Source organism: Manis javanica, chromosome 4 (genome assembly GCF_040802235.1).
Source record: "Manis javanica isolate MJ-LG chromosome 4, MJ_LKY, whole genome shotgun sequence".
NCBI lineage: Eukaryota > Metazoa > Chordata > Mammalia > Pholidota > Manidae > Manis > Manis javanica.
In genome coordinates, this window is record NC_133159.1 from 16,657,514 (window position 1) to 16,682,304 (window position 24,791).

At 56.7% G+C, this 24,791-nt stretch overlaps 1 protein-coding gene across 2 annotated transcripts in view; it reads left to right on the forward strand.

The window, feature by feature from the left end:
- Window positions 1-23,863, forward strand: part of EPHA8 (EPH receptor A8) — a 34,042-nt gene extending 10,179 nt beyond the window's left edge. The window contains exons 3-17 of one of the 2 annotated variants that reach the window (XM_037017717.2): window positions 1,194-1,857; window positions 8,236-8,391; window positions 10,505-10,840; window positions 14,608-14,732; window positions 14,808-14,970; window positions 16,236-16,329; window positions 17,583-17,650; window positions 18,433-18,597; window positions 18,738-18,923; window positions 19,224-19,285; window positions 19,826-20,035; window positions 20,859-21,008; window positions 21,105-21,295; window positions 21,583-21,756; window positions 21,916-23,863. In XM_037017717.2, coding sequence (XP_036873612.2) covers window positions 1,194-1,857; window positions 8,236-8,391; window positions 10,505-10,840; window positions 14,608-14,732; window positions 14,808-14,970; window positions 16,236-16,329; window positions 17,583-17,650; window positions 18,433-18,597; window positions 18,738-18,923; window positions 19,224-19,285; window positions 19,826-20,035; window positions 20,859-21,008; window positions 21,105-21,295; window positions 21,583-21,756; window positions 21,916-22,030 — 2,859 coding nt within the window. In that variant the 3' untranslated portion in view covers window positions 22,031-23,863. Of the gene's footprint in view, window positions 1-1,193; window positions 1,858-8,235; window positions 8,392-10,504; window positions 10,841-14,607; window positions 14,733-14,807; window positions 14,971-16,235; window positions 16,330-17,582; window positions 17,651-18,432; window positions 18,598-18,737; window positions 18,924-19,223; window positions 19,286-19,825; window positions 20,036-20,858; window positions 21,009-21,104; window positions 21,296-21,582; window positions 21,757-21,915 lie in introns of those variants that run through there. The other variant, XM_073233376.1, reaches the window with a different exon arrangement.
- Window positions 23,864-24,791: the final 928 nt, after the last annotated feature.

Here is a 24,791-nt window from a genome sequence, read left to right on the forward strand (position 1 = left end):
TGTACAAATATCTCCTTGAGACCCTGCTTTCATTACCCAAGAGTGGAATTGGGTAAATAGCCAGAAGTGGAATTGTTGGGTCATTTGGTAATTCTATTTTTAACTTTTTGAGGAGCTGTCATACTGTTTTCCCCAGTAGCTGCACCATTTAACATTCCCACCAACCATGCACAAGGGTTCCAATTTCTCCACATCCTCTCCAATGTTTGTTATTTTCTATGGTTTTGGTAATAGCCATCCTACTGGGTGTAAAGTGTCATTTCTTTGTGGTTTTGATTTGTATTTACCTAATGATTCGTGATGTTGAGCATCTCTCTGTGTACTATTTGACCATCTGTATATCTTCTTTGGGGAAATGTCTATTCAAGTGCTTTGCCCATTTTTTCATTGGGCTGTTGGGTTTTTTGTTGTTGAATTGTAGGAGTTCTTTATATATTCTAGATATGAATCCCATATTAAATAGATGATTTGTAAATATCTTCTCCCATTCAATGGGTTGCCTTTTCACTCTGTTGATAGTGTCTAGTTTATTTCTAAATCCTTAATGCCTGGCAAAGAAGCAGTCACATCCAACTCTCCCCATCCTGGTACTCCCTTGAGTGGGACCCAGGCCAGCCCGTGAGCAACTTTGGGTGGAGGGCAGAAGGAACATCAAAAACAGCAAGGCAGAGAGTCCATCCACCAGGTACTCAACAAGCACCAATTCAGTGGGTGCTGCTGAAGGATTTGAGATATGGTCATTATGCATTAGAAAGATCCCTCTGGCAGCTGATAAGGAAACTGGACTAGTGGGCTCACTGGATTTCTCAGGCAAGCCCCCACTCTGGGAGTGATAGGCCACGTAGAGATGAGGTCAGACTTCTGTAGCTTTCGCATCAGTTCTAGTTCTGGCTCCATCGCTCACAGGCTATGTGACTTCAGACCTGAGGCTAGTATGTCTGTGTCTCTATTTCCTCATCTGGAAAAAGGCAGCAAAACACTTCCCCAGAGGAATGTGAGATCTTGTCTGTAGGGTGTCTGGCATCTGGTGGCTGAGACAGTCCACTGGAAGGTCAGCTCTCAAGGACGGAGAAAGTTCCATCTTCTTCCCTAGGATGCCCCCTGCACGATGCATGTGGCATGCGGCAAAGGTGCCTGGCAATAGAGAGCGAGGTGTTGACTCTCATTGCAGCTGGCTGTGCTTGTGCCCGCAGTGGGACTCCATCAACGAGGTGGACGAGTCCTTCCAGCCCATCCACACGTACCAGGTATGCAACGTCATGAGCCCCAACCAGAACAACTGGCTGCGCACCAGCTGGGTGCCCCGTGACGGGGCCCGGCGTGTCTATGCTGAGATCAAGTTTACCCTGCGTGACTGCAACAGCATGCCCGGTGTACTGGGTACCTGCAAAGAAACTTTCAACCTCTACTACCTGGAGTCGGACCGTGACCTGGGCGCCAGCACACAAGAAAACCAGTTTCTCAAAATCGACACCATTGCAGCCGATGAGAGCTTCACGGGTGCTGACCTGGGTGTGCGGCGCCTCAAGCTCAACACAGAGGTGCGCGGCGTGGGCCCCCTCAGCAAGCGCGGCTTCTATCTGGCCTTCCAGGACATTGGTGCATGTCTCGCTATTCTGTCTCTCCGCATCTACTACAAGAAGTGTCCCACCATGGTGCGCAACCTGGCTGCCTTCTCGGAGGCAGTGACAGGGGCTGACTCGTCCTCGCTGGTGGAGGTGCGGGGCCAGTGCGTGCGGCACTCAGAGGAGCGGGACACGCCTAAGATGTACTGCAGTGCTGAGGGCGAGTGGCTGGTGCCCATTGGCAAGTGTGTGTGCAGTGCTGGCTACGAGGAGCGGCGGGATGCCTGTGTGGGTGAGCACGCCGCACGTGGGCTGGCTAGTGGGTAGGCTCAGTCTGGGCAGGGCTGCCAGGGTGTGTGTGTGGGGAGCATCCTAGTCAGCAGGCATCTGGGTGGTGAACACAGCACCTGGGAAGGTGGGTGAACCTCCAGTGTTCCTGTGTTAGCAAATACACCAGGCCACTTGTGTGTGTGCGTGTGCATGCGTGCATGGAGCAGGGGAGGGACAGGAAAGGGAACACATTACAGCCAGGCAGTACCCTCCATGGGCATTGTGCAGAGGCACGCATAAGGCCACCTGTGTGATTGAATATGCTACTGGGTATGTAGCTGTATTAGAACTAACTTGTGTCGGGCCTTGTTCTAAGTACTTTTCATGTATTAATTCACTTAATCCCTCCAAATACCCTATGAAATAGAAACTACTCTTATCCTGGTTTTATAGATGAAGAGACTGAGGCACAGAGAAGCAGAGCAACCTGCCCATGGTCACACAGCTAGGAAGTAGCAGGGCTATGATTTGAGCCCAGAAGCCTGGCTCCAGAGTCCGTGCTTGAAACCACTCAACTGCTGTCCTGTGGGGCGGAGGGCAGTGGAGCCAGGCTGGGTGAACAAGCGCAGTACAGCGCCATAGTGCAGGTGTGTGGGCAGGGCACCCAGGGAGTGCTGCCTAGGCTGGTATGCCTCTAAGGCAACTGAAGCAGCCTGCCAGTGTTCAGGGGGCTCTTTTCTCGGGACCTGTGGGGAGGACAGCCGTGGTCCTTGTGAAGGAGGACAGCTGAGAGCGCCTGGGTCATGAAACGGCATGGCACCTGTTCCCGTGGATATACTGCTAGGGTCTCCACGTCAGTGGCCAGAAGCAGGGCCCAGGCCCCAGGCAGTGTGCATGTGAGCCCCAGCTGCAGTGGCCCCACATAGCATCCAGAGAGCCAGAGAACATCAGGAGAACTAGGTGGGCAGACAGCTGGGGCCTCAGCTGCTACTCCTCTCAGCCCGGTTACCCTCTGCCGTTCCTTGGTCTCCCCAGGGGCTGGACACATGGTGGCTCAGCCACTCAGAACACGGTGAAGCCTGCTTCTGGGCCCACTGGTTCTCCTGGGGAATGAGGATGGATCTCTGCAGGGACCAGAGAGACTAGGGCCTGTCCCCCTACAGCCTCAGTGAAAGCTGGGATGGGGCCTTCTTGGTCACTAGGAATATCCTCCTAGCCCTGCCCCGAAAGCATAGTTGGTGGGAACCCCAGCCCCCTCTGCACCATGCCTCTGCCCATAGCAGGCACAAAAGGCCTCTGGTGTTTGCAGGACTGAGCAGGGCACAGGATGACAATTTCAGGTGATGCTCCAGGTAGTTCTCTGGGACCAGGACCTTCTGTCCAGCTAGCAGGCCCTTCCCAGCCCCTCTCTGGGGCTTTCTGGTTTCCTTAAGAAACTCACATTCTCAGCTGCAAGTCTTCATCTCACCTGGCCTCTAAACCCCAAAGCCCCTTCTGTGACATTTGCCTGTTTCTGGATTTGTTCTGCCCTCTGTGGCCCAGTTTGCCAGGCTCCCCAGACATCCCAGTACTTCTCATCTTCCTGCTGGGTAATGACAATAACAAACATCCGTATTGCCTTTACAGCTTGCAAGGGGATTCCTCAGACATCAATTCATTTGCTCGTTGTTAACAAGGCAGGTATTCCAACCTTATTTTACAGATGAGGAAACCGAGGCTCAAGCACTGTCTCCAGCACTGGGTCTCACAGCTGGGACCTGAGTCAGGTCTGTCTTGCTCTGAGCCATCTGTAGGCTGTTAACCTTCCCCTGGCGCACTCTGGCTGCTTTTCCTGGCTCCCAACATCCCCTCATTCTGATGGAGATGAGAAAGTTCCTTAGTGACAATTTTTCAAGTGTTTGCCACCTGCCAGACACTTTAATAGTCACTTCTTCCTTGTCGCATCAGTTACTCATTCTGTTGTGCATCTACTGTGTCCCAGGCATCGAGGATATAAGCACAGAAGGTCCTGCCTTCAAGGAGTCCATATTGCCTCTCATCCTTACGCCAGCCCTCTGAGCTGAGCTGCCTGTCGCCATCTTACCGATGTGAAAAACCAAGCCCCCTCAAGTCAAGCCAGTGAATGGGGGATCTGATCCCGGCTTGTCTCACTCCAGAGCCTTGAACTGCTTCCTCCATCCACAGAGCCTCTGTGAAATCTCACTTCCCTCCTCCCTAGGGTGGCATTAAAACAGTTGGTTACTGCTTCAGTATAAGCTGTAATAGGCCGGCCAGCTGGCGGATACCTGCTCAGGGTCACAAGCTGCCCCCCACTCTGGATTTAGCCAGCAACACAGGCAAGCCTCTTGTTCGGTGGGTGGGTGTGCACTCAGCCACACTTGCCTGTAGGAGGGAGACGGTCCTCCTGACTGGGCCTGGGGCCGCCCTCAGAGGTCTCAGGCACTGCTCCAGCCTCCTTACTTGCCAGAGGAGGGACGTGGAGCCCAGAGAGGGACTGTGCCCTGCCCAAGGTCCCATGTGTGTCGAGGGCAGGACTCCTGGCAGATCCCCAAGCCTGAGCAGCTGGGCCTCCGCAGGCCAGGAGAGCCCAAGGCCACTTCTATTTCCTGGCACTACTGGCACATTGATAAAAAAATAATAAACAGTTGCCAAAACAGGGTTAGGAAATTGCAGCATATTTTGAATTTTACATTTAAATCACAATACAACATAATTATGCTAGTTGCAAGATAATTACAGGTTTTATAAAAAATACTAATTCTTAGTGCACCGCAGGCAGTGAGGTTTGGGAATGGAATACCAGGTTCAAGTCACACAAGGGGAGACTTCTCAGCCCCATCGGTGGGCTTCTGTGACTGTGTAATGCCCTCCAAAGAAGCAGCACAGGCCCAAAAGTGAGCCCCTTGCCAACAGGAGGCCCAGGCCACCCAGTATCCCTCATCCCCACCCACTCCTTGGTGTGTAGCCAGAAAGTGGGAAGGATGGGGGCCAAGCAGGGGCTGGAAACAGAGTGGGAGGTGCCTTGCCTGGGCTTCTTGAGATGTCTGCTCAAAGCTGTAGCCCCTGCCCAACGTGAGTGGGACCCTCTGTTGCCCAGGGGTCCCCTGGCCTCTGCTAGGAAGTTTTCTCTGAGCATTTGAGGGGAGGAAGGGCTGGGTGAGGGGACCCTGGCTTGCCCAGTTCCGAGCACCCCCCCACTTCCTTCCAGTGACAGGAGGACTCCAGAGCTTGAGGCTAGCAGCAGGGGCTGAGCGCATGGGGAGAGCCACCCTCCTGGCCTCCAGGGTCCCATTTCCCTGGTTCCCCCTGATAGCCACCCTCAGGAGTGGCCGGGTGCCAGCCTGGTCACACGACTCTTTAAAGGCCTTACTGAGACTGCACTCCAGCCTCAGAGACCCACGGAAGACTGTCCGAGCCAAGCAGGGATAGTCTAGTTTACCAGTGGGGAAATGGAGGCCCAGAGAGGTGAAGTTCCTGGCCCGAGGGCACACAGCTAGGAATGGTTGATTAAATCCCAAATCTCCCAACTCCTGGACCAGAAAGCGCCCTGCACTACACAGTTGCAGCTGCAGTGATCTCCCCCCACCCATGGCTGCACCCACTTCCCTGCTCCAGATAGGGAATGGGAACAGCCTTTCAGAACATCACCCAACGGAGCAGCAGCCCAGTGTCTGAAGCCCCGGTTGCCGTCCTTCCTGTCACCCGGACGCAGAATATAAAACACCCTCTGTGGCCCTAATCATCTTTCTATAAATATCAGAGTCTCATTTCAGAGGGGAGCAGGAACGACGAGCTCTTTTGCCTTCCTGGCTGTGTTTAAAATCTGATTTAGAATTAATTTCCTCTGGTCACCCACCGGCAGACACCTTATTTGTCAAATCTAAAGCTCCTCGCAGGGGAGAGGAGAGAAGTGGCCGGGGTCTCAAGCAGCTGCCGGCCTGACAGGCAGCTCGGGCAAGGTGCCCTCGGCAGGGACAGGAGCCCCTCCTGGCCCACGGCCGACACCGGCCCGCACAGGCTCCGGAAGCACCCTGGGTGGACATGTGGGGCCGGGCCCCAGCCCAGAGCTGTTCCATCTGTCTCAGCCATTAATTCCCCACTCCGACTCCAGGTCTCCAGGCTCCCCGAGGCCTGGTGATTAGTATTCTTATTAAAGATTATTTTATTTTCATAGTGCGGATTAATCTGGCCTTGACACGTTATAGCCATATGGGTATTAGCCAAGCGTGTGAGAACCGCCCACTGGTGAGCAGCAGGCTGGCTGGGCCATCTCTAAGCCCTGGAGGTGTTGAGAGGCTGGTAGGGGCAAGACCCCAGCTTTGGCGGCTCCCCTACCTGGCTTTGCCTTCTGGCTCACAACCCAGGGCAAAGCACTCAAGCTCCCAGAGTCTGTGTCCTTGCCACCAGCAGATGTATCAGTGCCGACTTCATAGAATTGTAGTGATAAGTGTCAGGCGCTGCCCTGGCGTGAACTCGCATGTGTTCACAACAGCCCTAAGAGGTGTGTGCTATTGTTGTCCCCACTATAGATGAAGAACCTGAGGCCCAGCAACTTGCCCAGTGTCACTTAGCCCAGGTGAAGGGGTTAGACAAGAAAAGGAAGCCAGGCAGCTGGCTGCCAAGTTTCTGCTCTTAACTGATAAGGACTAGGTGAGCTCTGAATGGGCAGCTGCCCAACAAACTTCACACCAAGGTGTGACCACACGTGTCCTTGTCTGCCCCTCACTGCTCTGAAAGCTGCTTGAGGGGACCGGCTCTTACTCATCTCGGTCCTATGTAGAAGCTCACTACGTTTGGGTGAGGGAATAAAGGAGGGACAGAATGAGATGCTGATTGATGTGGATCTGATAATTATAGTGAGGATTACTGCCACTCAGAAATGAGTGGAGACTGCTTTAGCAGGGAGGGGAATGGTTGCTTCCGTGTGTGTGTGTGTGTGTGTGTGTGTGTGTACATGTGGAGGTATGGAGACATCCAGAAAGTCTTCAATTGAAGCAGCATTAAAATGAATCTTCAGTGAATTTGACAGGTTAATAAAGGAGAAAAGCATCCCAGGAAGCAGGCACAGCATGTGCAAAGGCCCTGAGGCAGAAAACTACCTGCTGGGTGTGGGGAATGGCCAGTCCTTCAGTTTGGCCTGAGGATGGGGAGTAAGAAGAGGCACTGAAGGAGGCTACAGGGAGGGTCTTGAATGCTAAGCTTTATTGTTTAGGTCACGGGGAGCCTGAGAGGGTTTGAACTGGCAGTGACAGAGTCAGGTGTCATTTTAGAGTCTTTCAACCTCAAATACTCCCATTCCCACTCCCTGCACAGCTAACTCATTCTTATCATTTAAGCCACAACTCAAATACCATCTTCTCTGGAAAGGTAGCTCCTCCCCTCCTCCCCTCATTTACCCTTTGCCACGCCATCTGCTTTATTCCCTTCCTGGAAATGATTACAGCTTCATTTACTGTGTGTCTCCCCCTCGAAAATGCCAGCCCCTTGAGGGAGACACCGTATGCATCTTGTTCACAGCATGTCTCTGGCACCCTGATCAGTGCATGGCACAGAGCTAGTGCTCATCAATACTGGTTGAATGAGAGTGATGCCATGGACAGCTGGAATTGGGGTGGCAGGCTGGAGGCTGGGTTTGGAGGCTGCTGTGGTCATCCAGGTGAGGCGTGAAGCAGGTGTGGCAGAGGCTGCAGAGAGGATCAGATACAAGTCAGTCCCTGCCATGGTGACAGTGTCTCGGGGTCTGGGAGGAGCGGGAGCATGCTATTTTTGGATGGTCAGCATTGCTCAGGGATCCTATAAACCACAGATACCCAGGCCCTGCCCGTGGCTCTTCCAACTTGGCAGTAGAATGGGGAATCTGTATTTTCACAGGGGGTTCCACATCTGCCCATATTTGGGAGCCACATACGTCTCTTTTCTAGTCAAATTCCCACCTACCCCCTTTCTCTGTCCAGCCTCATGTCCCACTAAAGTCACCTCCCTGGGGTTTTGGTCCCCCTTGTACTCTTCACCTCTTGACCCCCACCTCTGAGGCTGGTATCTCACTCAAGGACCAGTGTCCTGTGAGGACAGAATCAGGCTGGAGACGAGGGCTGGGCTGGAGGGGCTGATGGAGGAGAGGTGAGGGGGACTTGGAGAAGCTCTTCCCTGTGCCCAATTTGGGCTGGGGCTCAGGTGTCAGGGTTCCAGCCTCAGTGCTGTGCAGCCCTGTGTAAGTCACAGGCCCTCTCTGTGCTTCAGTCCCTCCACCTGCAAATAGAGTAGGACCGGGTGATGCTGAAGTTCTGTACCTCTGTTCCTTGGGGGATCCCCTGGAAGCCCTGGACCAGAGTGAGAGCTGTCCCTGAGACCTGCGAGGGTGGCCTGGACCACCTGCCTGAAGCCACCTTGTCCCCTACAGCCTGTGAGCTGGGCTTCTACAAGTCAGCCCCCGGGGACCAGCTCTGCGCCCGCTGTCCACCCCACAGCCACTCTGCTGCCACCGCCGCCCAGACCTGCCACTGTGACCTCAGCTACTACCGGGCAGCCCTGGACCCTCCGTCTGCAGCCTGCACCCGTGAGTACCACCTCCAGAACCCAAAACCCACCAGACGAAGACCCGGCCGGGACCCCATGCCTGGTCCCACAGGCTCCAAGGAGCCAGTGCCGTTTGGGTGAGGCAGGGACAGGAGCCTAGGTGGGGGATGACTGACCCCTTAATGGTGGCCTTGACCTCTCTGGGCACCCAGCCTCTCCTCATGTGTCACCTGCCATCCCTCCAGGGAAATCTTTCCTTCCTTCCTTCCTTCCTCCTCCACTGCGGTGGGCAGATCAGATCTGGACTCAGCCCTTCCCAGCACCGGGTGTCTTTGGTCATCTTCTGACCCAGCAGTGAGGCTGATGTCCTGAGGGTTGGAGTGGGCAAGCCAGGGGCTTCCCAGGAAGTGAGGGGGTCTCAGAGGAGCTCCCCAATCACCATCCTTCTTGATGAACTGCTTGGAGCTGCTGAATGCTGGGAGCTGCTGAGATGTGTGTGCGTGGAGTGTGTGTGGCTGCCTGCTTGGTGGATGGCGCGCATGTGTCTGATTCTGGGATGTGTGTCTGTGCTCTGGGATGCCTAATAGCCATTATGACACTGTGTGTATCCATGTCAGCAGCTGCTCCTACAGAAGATGCCAGCATGGTGTTCATATGCCTGGGTATGAGTGTGTGAGGGCTAGTGCCCACGTATATAAAAGATTCTAAGGGTGTGTGTTCACATGTGTGTGTATCAAGGTTCCTGTAGGGGACTCCTAAGTCCTCATGGAGCTTGAATGAACCAGCCTTGTGAACTCAGCCTGTGCATGCCTGGCCGTGCCAGGGAGGCGTGTGCCTGGAGAGGGCGTGGTTGTGTGTGCTCATGCCCTGTGCCCGCGGAACCTTGCAGGTCTCTGGCTCCCAGCCTGCAGCGCACCGGGACTGTCTCAGGCTCTGCAGATGTCGCTCCTCCCTGCATTGCCTCCTCCTCCCTGGCCTGAAGGGGCCTCTCTCATTCCCATCCCAGCTGGGGAGAGGCTGCTGCCAGCTCAGCCTTCCCATTGGCCAGCCCTGGGCTCTTGTGGTGGGGCGAGGGGTGCCTCACATGGTTCTCACAGGTTTTGCCCTGAAATTTACCCCAGTCTCCACCCCCATCTCCCCCTCCCTCCACCTCCATCACTGGCCAGCCAAGGCTCCCAGTACCTGGCAGGTGAGGGTCTAGGTGTACTCACACACCACACACGCACGCATGCTACCCGCCCCCCCCTTCTCCACTGTTCTGCCCAGATTTGTGCATTTTCCCCTTGTGGGATGTGCTGGGGCAGAAGGGATGGCTGAGTGACGTGGGAACTTCTGTGGGCTCCTCAGGCAAGGCGAGCCCAGCTCTAGGTCCCGGGCACTCACACCCAGTGGCTGGACTCTGGTTTCTTTCCAAATCTGCAGTTCAGTGCCCTAAAGTTCTAGAAATTTTAAGACTGTAAAAGATCAGGCTTTTCATATTCCATACCCTTCAGATTCTAAGATTCTCTGTGATTCTGAGATTCTGCAGTTCTATTTTCTTAAGATCTAAGATTACCCTGCCTGGGATTCTGACCCCCACGGGCCTCCACAGTCCCTCTGCCCTCCTGGCTCAAATCCCCAGCCCCCAAGAGGCCTCCCCCTAAGCCCTGTGCAGCCCAGACCAGGGCTCCCATCCCAGGGAGGGGGCTGGTGGGCACTCCCGGCTGGGCTTCCCGTCACTCCCGGGGCCTCCATGCTGCTACCCCACTGCCGTGCTCAGCGGCCTTCATTACATGAAGTCCAGCCCAGGAGGTCAAGGAGTAGAGTGTTGGATGCAAATGGCGGGGGCATTTCACACCCGGGTGGCTGCCGTGTCAGTCGCCACCCCAGTCCGGATGAAAACGGGGGACACAAACCTGGGATGCCTGTGCTCCTGTGTGGGGAGTCAGGAGGGTTGGGTTTCTGTGCCTAGACTGACGTGTGGTCCCAGCCTGGTGGCGGAGATGCTGCCTCTGCCCTTGGGGGCATCCAGAGCACAGAGTAGCCTCCATCTTATCTTTAGGGAACCCCAAATATCACAGGGGAGCCACAGCCCTTCCCTGGTGTGGGGTGGGGCAGATTGGACCAGCCGAAATAAATACCTTCCAGCCCAGCTGTCATTCTGTGCTCCTCAGGGCCACCCTCAGCACCCGTGAATCTGATCTCCAGCGTGAATGGGACGTCTGTGACCCTGGAGTGGTCCCCTCCACTGGACCCAGGGGGCCGTGGTGACATCACCTACAACGCCGTGTGCCGTCGCTGCCCCTGGACATTGGGCCACTGTGAGACATGTGGGAGCGGCACCCGCTTTGTGCCCCAGCAGACGAGCCTCGTGCAGGCCAGCCTGCTTGTGGCCAACCTGCTGGCGCACATGAATTACTCCTTCCGGATTGAGGCTGTCAACGGCGTGTCTGACCTGAGCCCCGAGCCTCACCGGGCCGCTGTCGTCAATGTCACCACGAACCAGGCAGGTAGGCGGAGACACTCCGGCCCTCAGCTTCCCCGGCCCCTTGCCCTCCCAGGCATCAGGGCACTGCCTTGGGCTTGTGATGACATTTTGAGCAAACGCCTGCCTCTCCGGCCCTGCCATCCTCACCCAGACTCAGAGCTGCAGGCTTTTCATGCCCTTAGAAAGGAAGAACACAACCTATAAATGGGAGGAATCCAAAAAGTACAGAGGCAGGCCATGATGGCTGTGACAGGCCTGGGTTCCGGGACTTGGCCTCTCTGCCTGTTTCCTCCTCCCTGGTGCAATGGGAATAACAGCATCTGCCCCAGGTACTGTGAGGAGGCTTAAATGAGAGAAATGAGAATGCTTAGCCCAGCACCTGGACCATAACACATGCTCAATAAATGTCATTACAGAAATAAAATCACTCTGATTATCATCTTCCAGAACAGCTGCCCCTGGGATGGATTTGGTCACACTGCTGTGGGCAGCAGCCATTTCTCTCTCTCTTTCTAGCCAGTTATTGGGCTGAATTCATCCCCTGGAACCCTTTTCTTTCCAAATTCTGGTGGGTCCTGCCTGTTAAGTGACAGCAGGAACTGAGAGCCCACTGCGGCAGCTTCCCCGTTAATACCCACCCTGGTGCATGCCTAGGACTCGACAGCTCCTCACCCCCATCTCACCCTCCTCCTCCCAGCACCACACAGACTGGCGGACACTATCCCTGCCTTGTAACAGTGGAGGAAATTGAGGAGCAGAGAGCCACCCAGGGTCACCACATAGGAAATGGCAGAGCCGGGATTTGAACCCAGGTCTGTCTCACTCCTAAGTGAAACAGGCTTCCCAGCTCTGAGCCCGTGGAACCCCCTCCCTGGTTCCAGGGCTTCCCTAACTCAGGAGACTCTCACGCAAGGAGCATCTTTGGAGCCCCACCCAAATGCTGAGCTCTGTCCTTGGTGCTGGCAGCAGTGAGGCCTGGCCCTGTGCACCTGTGCTTCAGGCCCCACCCTTACCCACCCGTCTCTAGGGCAGCTGAGGCCTGCGGCCGGCTGATTGGGGTGGAGGTTGGAGCAAGAGAACCCAGCAGGATTCAGACGCCATTCAGGAGGCTCCATCCTTAAAAAGAAGAACCTCCCTTGAACCCTCACCCCCTTCCAGCCACCAGACCACTACTCTTCTCATGGAAACTCCCTGAAAGAGCTGTCTGTGCTTGCTGCATCTGTGTCCTTCCCTCCAAGGGCATCTTCGGGCAGCTCCTGGGGAGCATCTTTCCTGGCCTGTACCCATGATTCAGCCCCACCCCTGGGGCCACATGCACTGGGACCCTTCCCCTCGTTCTGTCCTCCTTCCTGGAACACCTTTCTCTCTCCGTCCACACCCCTGCCCACCCCCCATTTTCTGTCTGGCTGGCTGGCCTGTCCTTCTCCATCTTTGCCCGCCTCTTTCTCTGAGCAGCCTCTAAAGGCTGGAGGACTGCAAGCTTGTCCCGACCCTCCTCTCCTTCCTGTTCACCCAGGTCCGTCCTTTCTGAGTGACCTTAGCAGGGCCCACAGCTGTGAATTCCACTTTCATGTGGACATCCCCCAATTAATGTCACCTGCAGGGACCTCTCCCCTGAGGTCCAGCTGCCCACTGCCATCTCCACTTGGCTGTGTTTTAGACAAACAGCACCCCCTAAAGCACCTCCCACTGGCCCCCATCTCAGGGCATGGCCCCTCTGTTCAGGGGGTTCCTCGGGCCCCAGAGCCACGTCATCCTTGGCTCTCTGTCATGCCACATGTGTCCACCAGCCAGCCCCACTGGGTGCCCCTCCAGCATAACCATCTCCACACTCAGACCCTCCCTCCGTCTACCTTAGCTCAGCTGCTGTAACAAAATACTACGGACTGGGGGGTTTAAACCACAAAAATATATTGCTCACAGTAGAGGCTGAAAGTCTGAGATCAAGGAGCTGACCACTTGGCTTCCTGGTGAGAACTCTCTTCATGCGTGGCCTGTGGACAGCTGCCTTCTGGCTGCGTCCTCACACAGAGAGACACAAACAGAGATAGAGATCTCTCTGATATCTCTTAAAGGCACTCATGGCATCCTGAGGGCCCCACCCTGACGACCTCACCTAACCCTAACTACCTCCCTAGAGCCCCATTTCTAAATATCATCACCCTGGGGGTTAGGACTTCAACACAGGAAATTTGGGAGGAAATCCAGTTCAGTCCATGGCACCACCCACATCCCCATCATGTGTTTCCTGGGCAACCACGGGAGCCCTTGCCCCATGATTTGTTCTCACTTAACATCCTGAATGAGCTTTAAAAATGTAAATGAGATCAGGTCCCCTGTGAGTCCTTTAACAGCTTCAGCTGAGCCCTCCCACCTTCCAGACCCTCCAGGGGCCTGGGACCCATGTGACCTGCCCCTGCCCACCACTCCAGCCTCACCCAGTCCACTGCTTCACAGGAGTGACCCGGACTTCTGCCTGGGTCGGGTCCTGTCTGTCACAGCACCCTCTTCATGTCTATCATGGCCCTTAACCAGCCTGAATTATGCACTGGTTCATTAACTTTTCTGTCTTACTATGCTATAAGGTTCTCTAGGGCTGTCTTGGTCTCTGCAGTATTGCCAAGTGTGAGCCCACCACCTGGCATGGGGTAGGCATTTAGGAAATCTTAGGATACCAATGGAGTGGATGCCCACAGCTCTGGGCTGGGGGCCAGCAGCAGACCGCAGCCCTGAGCAATGGGTGAGGTCAGTCCTAGAGTCCGCCTCCCCCTCCTCCTCCCTCCCCCTCTGCCTCCGCCACACCTCTCCTCCAGAGCCACCTGCACCCTGGAACCCTTTCTGGGACCCTACCCTGGTTTCCTCCTGCCTCTGAGCTCTGGGATTCCCTCTGTAGCTGTCCCGCTCAATGCAGCACCTCTGGTTTAGGAAATTCTTTTGTTTTTAAGGGCATCCGCGTATGCTTGGCCCTGGTGTGTGTTCCTCACATAGGATCCTCACCTCCTCCTGGCAGTAAACGCCCACTAGCTTCACTTTCTGGGTGGGAAGACTGCCACCCACAGATAGTAATGGTCCCCGCCAGCGAGAGAAAGGCCAAGTTGTGAACCCAGACCTGATCCCCAGGCTGGCAGGGCATCCCTTGTACCACACTGTCCAACAACTCTGGAGCCGCTCCTTAATTTTTCATGTCAAAGTCATCCAGCAACACTTACTGGGCACCTATCATGTGTTGTCTCTGCCTTCAGGGAGCTCTCAGGCGTGCCCAGGTAGGAGGCAAGAGCTGGGCCTGGGGGCAGGTGGGGCGCAGGGTCAGAACTGGGTGGGCAGAGCGGGAGGAGGAGCCTGCGGGCTGGAGGCGGCAGGGAGGACGGGTTGCAGCCCTGCAGGCAGTTCCAAGTTTGGCTGTGGCCCGGTCTGTACCCGACACTTCCTAGCAGCCTCCCCTCGGGAGAGCTGCACTGCGCCAGGGAGGGAGGGAGTGGGAGAATCAGTGAGGGAGGGAGGGATCCTAGTGCAACAGAGAGAACACTTGACCTCAAGTGAGCCCTGGGCTCAGCTCCTGTCCCTTCCCTAAGTGTCCAGAGCTGCTGGGTCATGCCCTCCAAGCCTGGGCACTGGTGGCTAGTGATCTGCCAGGAGGAGCGGCAGGTGCTGGCTCTCCAGGGGCTGGGGCAGGACAGTCAGCCAGGTGAGCACAGTGCAAGCTGGATTCCTGGGCAGGGCCTGGGGAAGGGGCGGGACGGAGGCCAGTCCCCAGCTACTCATCTGACCAGGCTGGCCTTCCTCCCCTAGCCCCGTCCCAGGTGGTGGTGATCCGCCAGGAGCGTGCAGGCCAGACCAGCGTCTCACTGCTATGGCAGGAGCCGGAGCAGCCCAACGGCATCATCCTGGAGTATGAGATCAAGTACTATGAGAAGGTACCGACAGGGAAGGGGAGAGGGAAGGGGTGGCAGGCCGGAGGACCCTTGGCTGACCACTCCTCCTACGGGCAGGACAAGGAGATGCAGAGCTACTCCACCCTCAAGGCTGTCGCCACCAGGGCCACCGTCTCGGGCCTCAAGCCGGGCACCCGCTACGTGTTCCAGGTCCGAGCCCGCACCTCAGCAGGCTGCGGCCGCTTCAGCCAGGCCATGGAGGTGGAGACTGGGAAACCCCGTGAGTGCAGGGAGCAGAGAGGGCAGGGGGGCCGCGCCAGGCCTGGTGCCAGGGCCGGGCAGGCAGAGGGAGGAACTAGTGAGCACTGAGCTGGGCCTGTGCTGGATCTGCATTTTCATAGATGAAAAAACTGAGGCTCAGGGAAGGAAGGTTACTTGCCCAAGGTGGCAGAGCTGGTATCAGCCCGTCAGCCACTGGCTTTTACTGACCATTGTTGCAACTTACAGGCATCAGGATGCCCCGCGCTAGCAGGATAACCCTATACTTGTCCTCGAGACCCTCTAGTGAGTTGGCATTATCCACCTCCCCATTTTACAGATGAGGAAAATGAAGAAAGTGTATTGCCCAAGGTCACCCAGCAAAGCAGGATTTGAACCTGGTCAGTTTGGGGCCATCCTGCCTTCAGCCTCCAGAACAGTGGTTCTCACAGTGCAGTCTGGGACCAGTAGCTTCAGCATCATAGGGCCGGGGGAGTGGGGGAGAGGCTATTGGAAATGCTGATTCTCAGGCCCCATCCAGTCCTTCTGAATCAGAAACCCTGGGGGTGGGGACCTAGCGGTTCAGGTTTTATCAAGCCCTCATGGTGATTCTGAGGCATATTTAAGCTTGGGGTCCCCTTGCCCCATCTCCAGCCAAATGGAGTCTTCTCCTAGCCTCGGGCCCCTCCAGAAGGTAGTGCTAGGATGGACGGTTCAAGGATTGAGTTGATGACCTTCCTCAGCTGGCCCTTGTGTGTCTCCAGTGCTCCTGGGTCGGCCACCACGGCAAGAGGGCCCAGGTCACCATCCCATATACTGTGTGGCCTTCAGTAAGTTTCTTCAGCTCTCTGAGCCTCAGTTTTCTCATCTGAGAACTGAAGGTAATACTGGGAGCTCCCCGGCAGGATGAGGGGAGGATTAACTGAGCCTGGAATATGCAGCCGTCGGCACATTCAGCCATGGCACTGTTAGAGGGCAGGCAAGCAGGCATTTTCTGACTCACGTTACATGTGAGAAAGCTGAGCTCAGAGAATCCAGTGACTCTCTTCGGGTCACACAGTCCCAGGAAGTGGTGACACCAGGCTGGGAAACCAGGAAAGCTTAAGACAACAGGGTCCTGAATGGGAGGTGTAGTAGGGGGGTGGGGGGTGCAGAGGGGAGAAGAACTGTGCCCTGACTGGTGTACAGCTGAGGAGGCTGCCCGCTGGGCCCCAGCAGGGCTGCCAGAACCCTGGGCCTGAGGCCAGAGCTGACAGGCTGGTCTCCGACCTTCATGAGCCCCTGCAGGGCCCCGCTACGACACGCGGACCATTGTCTGGATCTGCCTGACCCTCATCACGGGCCTGGTTGTGCTTCTGCTCCTGCTTATCTGCAAAAAGAGGTGGGTGGCCTGGCCCCCAGCCTCCCCCACACCCCTCCTCTGGAGCGCTGTGTCTCCACCTGCACCCAGCCCACTGAGCCAGTGGTTCCCCCGTGCATGGGCCAGGCTCACTTTCAGGTGCACCTGCTCTTCTGTCCTCCTTCCTGGGACACTTTTCTCCTGCCTTGCATTCCCCTGCCCACCCACCCCCATTTCCATCCATCTGTCCGGCCTGTCTTTCTCCATCTTTGCCAGCCCCTCCTCTCTGAACAACCTCTAAAGGCTGGAGGACCATGAACTTGTCCCTGACCCTCCTCTCTTTCCTGTTCACCAAGGTCTGTCTTCTCCAGGTGACCTTATCAGGGCCTACAGCTGTGAATTCCACCTTTATGGGGACATCCCCCAATTTATGTCTCCTGCATGGACCCCTCCCCTGAGGTCTAGCTGCCCACTCCTGTCTCCACTTGGCTGTGTTTTAGACAAACAGCACCCCCCAAAGCCCCTCCCACAGGCCCCCATCTCAGGGCATGGCCCCTCCGTTCAGGGGGTTACTCAGGTCCCAAAGCCATGTCGTCCTTGACTCTCTCTCTCATGCCACATCCATCCACCAGCCAGCCCCACTGGTCCCCCTTCACCATGACCAGCTCCATGTCATTTAGTCTTAATGGCACTCCCGTGATGCAGAGATTATGACTTCATTTTGCAGGTGAGTAATTGGGGATAACAGAGGTTAGGCCACTTCAGCCAAGTAGGTGCCAGAACTGGGACAGGAACCTGGGTCTGTCTCAACTACAGGCCATGCTCTTAGTCACTGCCTGCTGTCCCACCAGAGGGAGATGGAGATGGGATAGTGTGCTCAGTGTGGGCGTAGGATGCAGACAGCAAGAACCAGAAGGATCATCCAATAGATGGAGAAACTGAGGCCCAGAGAAGGGAAGGGTCTTGCCAAGGTCATAGAGCAGAGTTGGCATCAGGAGCCTCTTGTCCCAACCCCTCCCCCAGGGGCAGCTTCATGTAAAATGGGGCTAAAATGCTACAGACTTTGCTGTAAGGGCCCAGTGGGCTTGACTTTGTAAAGTGTTTGTAACTGTAAAGATGTCACCATCTAGCTGGGTTGAGAGCCTGAGGGTGGGGACTCCCCTGGCCGGGACAGGGGCTGGGGTGGTAGGAGCTGACCTGAAAGGGGAAGGGAGTTCTGACTCGTCTGCAAATGGGGTCAGGGCTGAGGCTAGGGATGGTCGGGCCACAGGCAGAGCCATGCCCATCCTCCGCAGGCACTGCGGCTACAGCAAGGCCTTCCAGGACTCAGACGAGGAGAAGATGCACTATCAGAATGGGCAGGGTGAGTGCAGCGGCCCAGGATCTGGGGGCAAAGAGGAGGTCACGGTGGGAAGCCGTGCTGGTCTGGGGATGGCACAGGTGGGAAGGAGATCGGTGCCCACAGAACAGACAAGAGCCCCAGAGAGGCAGGATGTCACAGGCCCAACCCCTGAGGTCAGTGCAGTTCGCCATTCTCGGGTTTGCAGACACCGCTGAGGATGCTGGGGACCCTCTCCCCAGGGAAGTGCGCAAAGTCCTGTGCTCGTGCACAGTTTTACGTACGATTTCAGGGGGGTTCATATTTTCTTGGACAAGAACCCCTGCTGCAGAGACTCCAGAAAACGAGCAAACATGGGGATGCCTACCTCCCACTCTACCTGTATGCCCATGACGTTCATGTCAATCATGGTGCTGATTTCCAGTAAGCCTGGGTGTAGCCTCAGAGTCCCTGTTAACATAGTCTTCTAGAGAACCACTTTCAACCAGTCTAACTTGGCAGTTATGATGAAATCTTTTTTACCACATTCCTGCCCCAGAACAATTTAGAAAGGTCTTAAGGACTCAAGAAGTGATCCCAGAAAACAACGGACATGCTCAGAACTCAGTAGAGACCCCAAAACTACTCCACAGGGACCCAGCTTTCTCTTGGCAAGCACTTAGTGAGCACCTACTGTCTACCATCACATCCTGAGATTCCCAGAGACACTCCTCACCTGACCCTCAGACCCATCCCAGGTCTGGGGAATGCTGGGAAAGAAAGTCCTCCTGGACCCCACAGATGGTCTGTGTCTCTTGATCCTTTAGTGCCCCCACCTGTCTTCCTGCCCCTGCACCACCCCCCAGGGAAGATCCCAGAACCCCAGTTCTATGCAGAACCCCATACCTATGAGGAGCCCGGCCGGGCAGGCCGCAGTTTCACCCGAGAGATCGAGGCTTCCAGGATCCACATTGAGAAAATCATCGGCTCAGGTGAGCCTCAGGGGTGTGAGGGTGGGGACATCACAGAGGGGGCCCAGGGGAGGGAGCGCACAGGGCAGAGGGAGAGGGGGACCACGAGCTTGACCAGGGCCCCAGCACTCCCCGACACTTGCCCCGCTCTGGCTCTGCAGGTGAGTCTGGGGAAGTCTGCTATGGACGCCTGCAGGTGCCAGGCCAGCAGGACATGCCCGTGGCCATCAAGGCCCTCAAAGCTGGCTACACAGAGAGACAGCGGCGGGACTTTCTGAGTGAGGCGTCCATCATGAGCCAGTTTGACCACCCCAATATCATCCGCCTTGAAGGTGTTGTCACCCGTGGTAGGTGCCGGGCAAGGGCTGCCGGCCTCACCCTGCAGAGCCCCTCCTGCCCTAGACAGGGCTCTAGTCTGTCCTGGGACTATCCTGCCCTGCCCTGCCCTGCCCTTTCCCCCTCCCCAGCTCAGGTCTCCAGATTACTTGATGGGGAAGGGGGCCCAGAGCACGGGGCCCCAGGGGGAATCTTAGGCTCCCTGGGGCCCTCAGTGCCTGCCCAGCTCCTGGAAGCTCCTGGGAGGGCGTGTTCCTGGGGTCTCCGGTCACCAGCTCTGCTCATCTCACCAAGAGCCATCCCCTCCCCAGGTCGCCTGGCAATGATTGTGACCGAGTACATGGAGAACGGCTCCCTGGACACCTTCCTGAGGGTGCGCGCTACCCCAACCCCATGCCCCGCCTTTCACATGGGCTGTTGGGGGGCATAGTCTGGGTGTTGGGAGATAATGTGAGGCCTCCAGACACCCCCCAGGAGCTTGGGCCCAACAGACCTGGGATATGGGGGGCCAGGCATGGGGAGAGACCTTAGAGGTCCTCCATCACGTGGAAGTCCCTCTGCTGCACAGCGTTCTGCATCCTGCACACAGGCTAAGAGGGGTGCCTCTCTGGGAACCCACAGCCCCACCAGCTCGGCGGCATGGTGGGTATGGCGGAAATCACTAGATTCCCACCCCCTGCCCTGCTTTTTGTTTGCTGGGTGCTCTAAGGCACAGGACTTACCTCTCTGGGCCTCATTTGTCCTTCTGCAAAATGGATGAGCTGTCATCACCACCCCACCTACTCTCAGGGCGGCTCTGAGTGTAAAAGAGACCATGAGAACAAACCTCCAACAGTAACATGCTCCATAAGCAATGAAGCACTTTGTAAACTGTAAAGAGCCTTCCGGAAGCCTAAGCCCTGTCCCTCTGCAGACCCACGACGGGCAGTTCACCATCATGCAGCTGGTGAGCATGCTCAGAGGAGTGGGCGCCGGCATGCGCTACCTCTCAGACCTGGGCTATGTCCACCGCGACCTGGCTGCCCGCAACATCCTCGTTGACGGCAACCTGGTCTGCAAGGTGTCTGACTTCGGGCTCTCGCGGGTGCTAGAGGACAACCCCGACGCCGCCTACACCACCACGGTGCGTAGCCCACACCCCTTTCCACTAGGCCTGGGGAGGGACAAAGTGGTACAGGAGGGCTCCCCCTGCGTGTCATTGAGCCAAGTGGGAAATTTCAGGGTCTCCTTCAACCGGGAGTCAGCCCCACCTCTTCACTGCACCTCAGTTTCCCTGCCTGGGGAATGGGAGCAACCTTTCCTGACCTCCTCTGTCACCGGGCGGCTTGGGGAGACACACTGGTCCCCACTGTCACTCACCCACTGGGAGATTTTGGGGGAATTGAATCACACGCCACTCCACATCTGTCGCTAAAGTCTGGTTAAAGACCAGCATTTTCACACTGAGTTCCATGGAGATTTGGGCTTCTCTAGAGAGGCCTCGGGCTGCCTTAAAGACGGGAGGTTGAGTGGGCCTCCTCAGTGGGCTCAGGCCCACCCCTGCCTCAGTCGGAACATTCCCTTTGGACCTCACCTGCTGAGTCTCCAAATAAGGTTTCACTTAGAGGATTTTGTGACCAAGGAGAAGAAGAAAGAAGAAAACAAAGGAAGACAAGGAGTTTGAAAGCTGTTAGGCCTCATTCTCTGAGCTTCCTCACCTGGTCAGGCACCGACTTGTTGACTGATATTTACTGAGCATCTACTATGTGCCAAGCCCACTGCTCATCTTCTCGCATCCAGTCTGCACAACAGCTCTGTGTGCAGATCTCCCCATCAGAACAGCTGCCCTTGGGAGGCAGAGGGCCTGCCTCCCCCACAGGACTGCGAGTTTCCCAGCCTGGACCTCCATGTTCTGCTCCCTGACTTGGGCTGGGGAGAAGCCCTCAACATTCCTGTGTCCATCTCAGGGAGGGAAGATCCCCATCCGCTGGACAGCCCCTGAGGCCATCGCCTTCCGGACCTTCTCCTCAGCCAGTGATGTGTGGAGCTTCGGTGTGGTCATGTGGGAGGTGCTGGCCTATGGGGAGAGGCCCTACTGGAACATGACGAACCGTGACGTGAGTGGAGACCCCGGCCGGGCAGAGGGTACATGGGGCCTTGGAGGGAGGGGTGGACTTCAGCCCAGCACTGTGCTTGCCCACCCCACCCCCCAGGTCATCAGCTCCGTGGAGGAGGGGTATCGCCTGCCTGCACCCATGGGCTGTCCCCGCACCCTGCACCAGCTCATGCTCGACTGTTGGCACAAGGACCGGGCCCAGCGGCCTCGATTTTCCCAGATTGTCAGTGTCCTCGATGCCCTCATCCGGAGCCCTGAGAGTCTCAGGGCCACGGCCACTGTAAACAGGTACCTGGTGTCCACCCCAGCCTTGCCCAAGCCTGGCTGCCCTCCAACATTGCCCCAGATAAGGCTGACTTATTTCCGACTCTGCCCCTGGACCAGACCCAGTCCGGGCCCCTGACCACTGCCTGCCTGGGCCTTCCTTAGTCTGCCCCTTCAAGGCCTGGGGTCCAGCTCCTCAGACCCCTTGCACACTACTGAGCCTGGATGGAGGGTGAGGATAGCTAGTGCCAGGGCCCACCAAGGAGAAAAAGGCCCTGGTAGGCCACTTACCAAAGATCCCTGTGCCTCAGGTGCCCGCCCCCTGCCTTTGCCCAGAGCTGCTTTGACCTCCGTGGGGGCAGTGGGGGCGGTGGGGGCCTCACCGTGGGGGACTGGCTGGACTCCATCCGAATGGGCCGCTACCGGGACCACTTCGCTGCTGGTGGCTACTCCTCTCTGGGCATGGTGCTGCGCATGGATGCTCAGTGAGTAGAGGATGGGTGGCAGTCCCCATGGGCTGGGGACACAAGGACGGGATGGGGGGCTGCTGAGGAGGCTGGCAGCTCCAGGGCATGGGTGTATCCTTGTCCCCACGGCTCCCGGCCTCCCAGGCCAAGCTGCTCAGCACCACCCTTGCTTCTCAGGGACGTGCGCGCCCTGGGCATCACCCTCATGGGCCACCAGAAGAAGATCCTGGGCAGCATCCAGACCATGAGGGCCCAGCTGACTGGCACCCAGGGACCCCGCCGGCCCCTCTGACCCAAGGCTAGCTGGACCTGGGCAGCAACCAAGCCAGCCTCGGTTTACGGCAGCCATCAGAGGACGTGCAGGGTTGGCCAGGGGTCGGGGTGGGCCCAGCCTCTGTCCCTCCTCTCAGGTGCTACCACAGGACCTGGAGTTATCAGGGTTAAGCTGCCTGGGAAAGAGCTCTCTCCCCAGAGCAGAAACCTTCTCTTTCCCAGAAGCTGGGGACTCAACGCCACTGAGCCCACCAGAGATGTCACTCCCTTGCCTCTGTGCATGTGCGTGTGTGCGAGCACAAGGACTCATGCACTGTGGGACAGGGGCGTGTTCTCACGAGGTCTGGAAGCCCATGTGATCATGTGTGTGTGTGTCCACTGGTCAGGTCCCAGCATGGATGTGTGCAAGTTATGATGTGCCTGCTTATCCATTAAGGCTGGGGGCACGTGTGTGACCGTGGATGGCATGTCATGAATGAGGATGCGTGTCACAGGCCTGTGAATACAGAACATGGTGTGACACTGCCCATCAATGTTGGCACAGGTCCCAGTTGCCCACAGGGACCAAGGAGAGGCTCACACCCACCTCCCCCCATGCCTGAGGCCAGAGCTAGGGGCCGCTTGAGAACTGCACCAGCACCAGGCCCACCCTTGTCTCTGCCCGGGTGAACCCACCCCCGGCTCTATCTCAGGTCTGAGCCCTCCCTCTGGCTGGAGAGGGGGCCACCTGCAGCCCCCAGCTGGCTCCCACCACTGCTTTAACAGGAAAACAGGGTTCCCGGCCAGCCCTCCGGCCACCTTCTGTGCAGTCATCACTGCAGAGTACATGAGATGCCCACAGCTGGACATGGCTCCCTGGTCAGGGGCCAGGGGCCACCAACTTCCCGCTAGTCTCTGAAGCCCCTCCACGGTCCAGGGCTCCTCAATTGGAAGTCCCTCTGCCAACATCTCACTGCCCAGCCCTGGCCTGTCCCCACCTCTGCCCCATGCCTAGGGTCAGGGACCATAAGATCCTAGCTCCTCCACCCCAAGTCCACCCCTCTTCTGGGAAGACCACAGCCTAGAAAAGGGGTGTGCCTTATCCAAGGTCACACAGTAAGATTCAGAGCTGAGGCCTCCTGCCTCCCAGCCCAGGGCCCTTCCCCGAGGCTATCCCACACTTGTGGCTGTGGGTAGGAAGGGGTTGGGGAACCCCCCTACCCCCGCCCCCGAGACTGGCCCTCCCTCTTACGGCCCACCAGGGTATGTAAATATCTTTTTCTACCATGTCAGAATATTTTTTCCTCACTCCTGACAATGCAAAAATGGTCTTCAAAGCACATAAAAAGCACCCAGGGTAAGAAAGCCCCATCCCAGAGGAAGCTCGGCAGACAGGGCTCAAGGAACCCCACTGAACAGGATGCCTTGTGCCTCCTGCCAGCCCCCAAGCGAGGGGCAAGCCCAGCTCCCCACTCTCACCCAGCCCTCCCCGTAGCCAGCGCAGCTGTTCCGCGGAGACACCAGCACTGAGCCCCCTCTCCCTCCTGCAATAATTTGGGGAGTCTCAGCCCCGCCCAGGTGCCGCGGCCAGCTCTCTACACATCTATATATTATATTACTATATAGCTGAGCTGATCTTCCTTCCTATGGAAGTCGGAATCACTGTCAGGACACGATCCGGGGATCCCACCCCCACCCCACTTTCACCTGGTTCCTGGGCTCTGGATCCTCATGGTCGGGGAGGGCACAGTGGGCCTGGCCCTTGCAAAAGTGTGACCCCTGTCTCTGGCATGAGGTGCCCCTCAGGGACCAAGGGATCTGCCTCTCCGTGGTCTCCATCCTGAGTCTTGAACTTGCCCACAATGAGAATAAATTCTGCCTCATCTTTACCTGTGTCCCCCACTTTTTTCCATTCCTATAACTTTAACTCTCCTGGTGAGGAAGGGGCAGCCTTATGCTGTGCACCCAGTGTATGCATCCCATACATTTTTTTTCCTTTTGGGTCTTCTCATCTATTCCAGGAGGTAGGATTCATGCACCCATTTTATGTATGGGGAGGCTGAGTTAAGCTTGCGGGGGGCTGCATAGGACCCCAGGTCTGTCTAACTCCAAAACCCATGCTCTGCTACAAAGCACCACCATAGCCCCAAATTCTCTCTTCCAAGATGTACAGATGGGGCTTAACACTGGAGCCCCGTCCTTGGCCCTTGGCACTGCCCTAGCCTGGAGTACTCTTGCGGAAGGAAGTCACTCCCTGGAGGACAAACGCATTTTATGGGAACCACTTAGTTGGGACCAAGGGTGCCATGGAGCAAGGAAGGGAAGATAGGATGCAAGGATCTTCCATAGTTACATCAGGGGGCTGAGGAGCCACCTCTGCTTTGGGAGAGCGCTGACTGCAGCAGGAGCCCAGGTGGTGGTGTCAGGGGCTGAGCAGAGCCCAGCTATGTCCGTTTGAGTCAATGGCTCAGACATTTGGAGAAGGTGTCCCTGGGGTCCTATTGATGAGCAAGTAAATGGTCTCCAATATCCTCTCAAGCCGATGAGAAGGTTGTCATTCCTGCAAGTTGGAAAAGTAGGACCAGGGAGAAAACACTTTTGCTGTATTTTCTACACTGTCCCACTAATAATCACAACAGCCCTGTGAGATGGGTAGTAATGTCTCCATTTTACAGATGAGCACAAGTATGCTCAAAGAGGCCAATGTCCCCCCACGCAGAGCCACCATGTGAAGCTAGATCTGATTTCTGGCCAGGTCTCCTGAAACTCTGCAGTCCAATCCAGGCCCCCTTCCCATGGGA